The 3,924-nt window shown below is 52.7% G+C and overlaps 1 protein-coding gene across 1 annotated transcript in view; it reads left to right on the forward strand.

Moving 5' to 3' along the window:
• Positions 1 to 620: 620 nt before the first annotated feature.
• The window catches only part of RPL3 (ribosomal protein L3), a gene marked incomplete at its 5' end in the record, with an annotated part of 5,823 nt that continues 2,519 nt past the window's right edge, over positions 621 to 3,924 (forward strand). Inside the window, 4 exons of the mRNA XM_008935766.1 lie at positions 621 to 878; positions 1,191 to 1,359; positions 2,168 to 2,303; positions 3,595 to 3,781. Of these exons, the coding sequence (XP_008934014.1) occupies positions 621 to 878; positions 1,191 to 1,359; positions 2,168 to 2,303; positions 3,595 to 3,781 (750 nt within the window). The remainder of the gene's footprint in view (positions 879 to 1,190; positions 1,360 to 2,167; positions 2,304 to 3,594; positions 3,782 to 3,924) is intronic.

A 3,924-nucleotide genomic window follows, 5' to 3' on the forward strand; every position in this document is an offset into this window, starting at 1 on the left:
GATCGCGCCCCGCGTTCGGCTGCGGAGGGGTCGTGCTGTTGCGGGGCTGCCGGCACGATCCGCAATCCCTTCAGAACGCCCTTTTTTGGGGGGCTGGCGGACTTTGTCCGCTGAACGCGACGGGTGGGGAGTAATTTTTAGAAGGCGCATTTTTCAGCTTTAGGTTTTTAGCGCCCTATTTATTCGTGCGATATTTTTTTTTAAATTTGGATGTGGGTTTTTTTGAGTGAATAGTTCTGGGCTGAGAAGTTTCCACGCAGAGCTTGGCTGCCCAAACCGACCTCCTCAAAGGCAGATGCTGAAATGCTGTTTTAATTCAGCTTCTCAAATTAATATTGTAAAAGCTGATCGGTGCTTCTCCATCTTCGAGGCTCCTGAGGAGACACTGAAATTGGGTTGGCGTGCTGTGGCCAAGCTACAGTGTGAGCAGCTCCCTAGCTGGAGGGAGATTTGGTGGTGTCTTAAAATAAGCTTGGAAGGGAGGGGATGTGGAGGGAATGTAGGAAGGGCATAGTTGGGGCGTGAGGTTTATGTTCTGCCACTGTGGTGGAGCTCAGAAGTTAAACAGCTGCCACAGAGAATTCCTAGAAGGTGTTGTAGAGCCACAGTTGTGTTTTGAGGCGAGAAGAGGACAGGCCTCGGCCGTGGAGCAGCAGGCACTGAGTGGCTTCTGTCCCCTCGGCAGTCTCACCGCAAGTTCTCCGCCCCGAGGCACGGCTCCCTGGGCTTCCTGCCCCGCAAGCGCAGCAGCCGCCACCGGGGCAAGGTGAAGAGCTTCCCCAAGGATGACCCCAGCAAGCCCGTCCACCTCACCGCCTTCCTGGGCTACAAGGCTGGCATGACCCACATCGTGCGGGAGGTCGACAGGCCTGGCTCCAGTACGTATTCCTCTTCCTCCTCACAGAGGAGCACATTGGCCTTTTTTTTGTTCCCCCGTTGCCCTCTCCTGAGTGTGGTTCTGTCACTACCGTGTATTTTTGCCTGTTGGGCTTTGCTGTGCTCCCTGCTGAGCCAGCCTCAAATTTTTGCAAGGCATTCAAGTTAGAACTTTAAAGTCAGTCCCTTCACCATCCATCTTGGTCTTTGTGAAGAGAATCACGGAGCCATTTTAGTGAGGGAGCAGGAGCAGGTGATGTTGTAACAGCTGGTTCTGGTGTTAACTGTTGCTCTGTCTTCCTGTCTTCATCCAGAGGTGAACAAGAAGGAGGTGGTGGAGGCAGTCACTATCATAGAGACTCCTCCCATGGTCATCGTGGGCATCGTGGGGTACGTGCAGACTCCTCGTGGCCTGAGGAGCTTCAAGACCATCTTTGCTGAGCACATCAGCGACGAGTGCAAGCGGCGCTTCTACAAGAACTGGTAAGGGCAAGCAGGGCTTCTGCTGGCTGCCCTGGGCTCCTGCTGGTGAAGCTCTTGGAGAAGGCTTCTCATTGGTTTGGGCTGGAGGGATGGCTCTGGGAGGGGCAACAGCGTGCTGTGGGTGGGTGCCCCTCTGGGCCCAGGGGTGGCCAGTGTAGGTCCTTGCCTGAGATCCCGGGGCTGCACGTGATGAGACTCCGACGGGCGGACATAAGGAGCTCACCTCTGGTGCTGCTTGCTGAGTGTCGAGTACTGACTGTGGCCCTGTTCTCTCAGGAAAGGGGAGGAGGAGGACACGGGTTACTCCTGGTTGCTGTTGCCATTCTGAGGGGGTGTGCTGGCCCCGAGCCTGGCTCCAGCATGTCTGGAGCTTACAGCCTCTTGATGAGCTTCCCAGGCTGAGGAGGTAGCAGAGCAGAGCAGTAATGACCCCAAGGGTGTTAAGAGTAGTGACCTTGCTGCTTGGGGGGGAAGTGGCTGCATTCTGACGCAGATCAGCAATCATCTGACAATTGCTTTAAAGGTTTTTTTTTTTTCTGTTATTGTTCCAACATCTCTCTACAGTCTTTTGTCTTCTGTACTGTGAATATTAATGTGCTTTGGAATTCATGGCAGCTCCGCTCAGCTCTGGCAACTTGGCCACTGGCTGATGAGCTCCCAGGCTCCGCTTGCCAGTGGAAAAGATTCCTTAGAAACTGGCAATGAGCCAAAACCAGCCTGAGGTGGCAGCTCCTTCCGCTCGTCCCCCCTTCCCTGGGGGATTGATGAAGGGCTTAGCCAAACCTTGTCTTCTGCTCTGCTCCTGAAGGCACAAGTCCAAGAAGAAGGCCTTCACCAAGTATTGCAAGAAATGGCAAGATGAGGAAGGCAAAAAGCAGTTGGAGAAAGATTTCAATAGCATGAAGAAATACTGCCAGGTTATTAGAGTCATGGCTCACACCCAGGTAAGTGCCTGCAGGACTTGGGTGCATGCTGGAAACAGCTAAGGGGGAGCAAGCACAAATCTTGGTCCATCTCTGCAGGGAGGTTTCTGCCCTCTTCTGCAGCCTGCTGGTAGCTGTTAGGCACAATGCAAGTAAAGGCACCTCCTCATTCTGTACAGAGTGTGTGCTCATTGGATGCCTGAGGAGCCTTGAGGGCAACTGCTGGCCATCTTCTGAAGCAGCATCCAAAAGAGACTGAACCAGAGCAGGAGCTTCTTGAACTCAGTCCTTTCCTGATACCGTGCAGACCTGGGCTCTCTTAATTCCAGCTACAAGTGAAAAGGGGCCTGACAGGTCACTCTGGGGTTCGTGTGGTCGGTGTCATTTCGGGCTGCTAGGGACTGCCAGCACTGGGAGGCTGCTGGTGGCTCCTGCTGCTCAGCTAGAGGTGTACCTCTGAGTGGTCTCCCTACCCATCTGTGCTCTGAGAGGCTTTCTTGGGAGATGCCATTGAGTCTTTGAGTTAACTCTAAGAATAATGATGTCTAGTTAAGACACTGCTAATTCTAACAATTAATTTTGCATTCCAGCAGCTGCTGTTGATACTTGTTATCAGTCCCTCTGTGCTAACTACAATGGAAGTAACTGTAAATGTGACCCTACCCAAAGTGCCCTTCAGTGTGACAGGCTTTATCAAAGAATCATAGAATGGTTTGGGTTGGGAAGGTGCTTTAAAGGTCATCTAGTCCACTCCCCTTGCCATGGGCAGGGACACTTCCCACTATCATAGAATCGTTTGTGTCCTTAAAGATACCAAATTCCAAGCCCCCTGCTGTGACTGGGGACATCTCCCACTAGATCAGGTTGCTCAAATCCCTGGCCAGCCCTTGAACACTTCCAGTGATGGAGCATCTACAGCTTCTGTGGGCAGCCTGTGCCAGTGTCTCACCACATTCATCATAAAAAAGCGTCCTCCTTATGTCCAATCTAAATATCCCCTCTTTCAGCTTAAAACCATAGCCCCTTGTTACCTCCTGTCCTTCCTGGATGGAGTTTGGCTGGTGGCCATGGGGTTAGAGCATTGTGTGTTCCTGTGGGTGGCCTATAACTTCCAGAGACTGTGACTTGTCATGCAAGCCACATTACAGCCTTTCCCCTTAGTGCAGGGCCTTCAGCATGCTGAAGTTGTGTGTTTTGGAACAGGATATCTTTGATTAGAAGCACAGGTTAGGCCAGGACTAGGACACTGGGGTGATTAATCCAAGGTCCAGCTTGGAAAAGCAGGAGCTAACTTTGATCCTTTCTCCTCTAGATGCGCTTGCTCCCCCTGAGACAGAAGAAGTCTCACCTGATGGAGATCCAGGTGAATGGTGGCACTGTTGCTGAGAAGGTGGATTGGGCCCGGGAGAAGCTGGAACAGCAGGTGCCTGTGTCCACTGTCTTCGGCCAGGACGAGATGATTGATGTCATCGGAGTCACCAAGGGCAAGGGCTATAAAGGTGAGCTTGTGGAAGTTCTCTGCAGTAAAACCCCAGCCTGGAGCTCTCAGGGGCATGGGGGCTGAGGAGTCAGCCCTGTCCTCTGACACTGTTCAATGATGAGACCATGGAATGAGCGCTGGGCACAGCGCCCGACACCCGTG

The sequence above is a fragment of the Merops nubicus genome, unplaced genomic scaffold, assembly GCF_000691845.1.
Source record: "Merops nubicus isolate BGI_N331 unplaced genomic scaffold, ASM69184v1 scaffold16252, whole genome shotgun sequence".
NCBI lineage: Eukaryota > Metazoa > Chordata > Aves > Coraciiformes > Meropidae > Merops > Merops nubicus.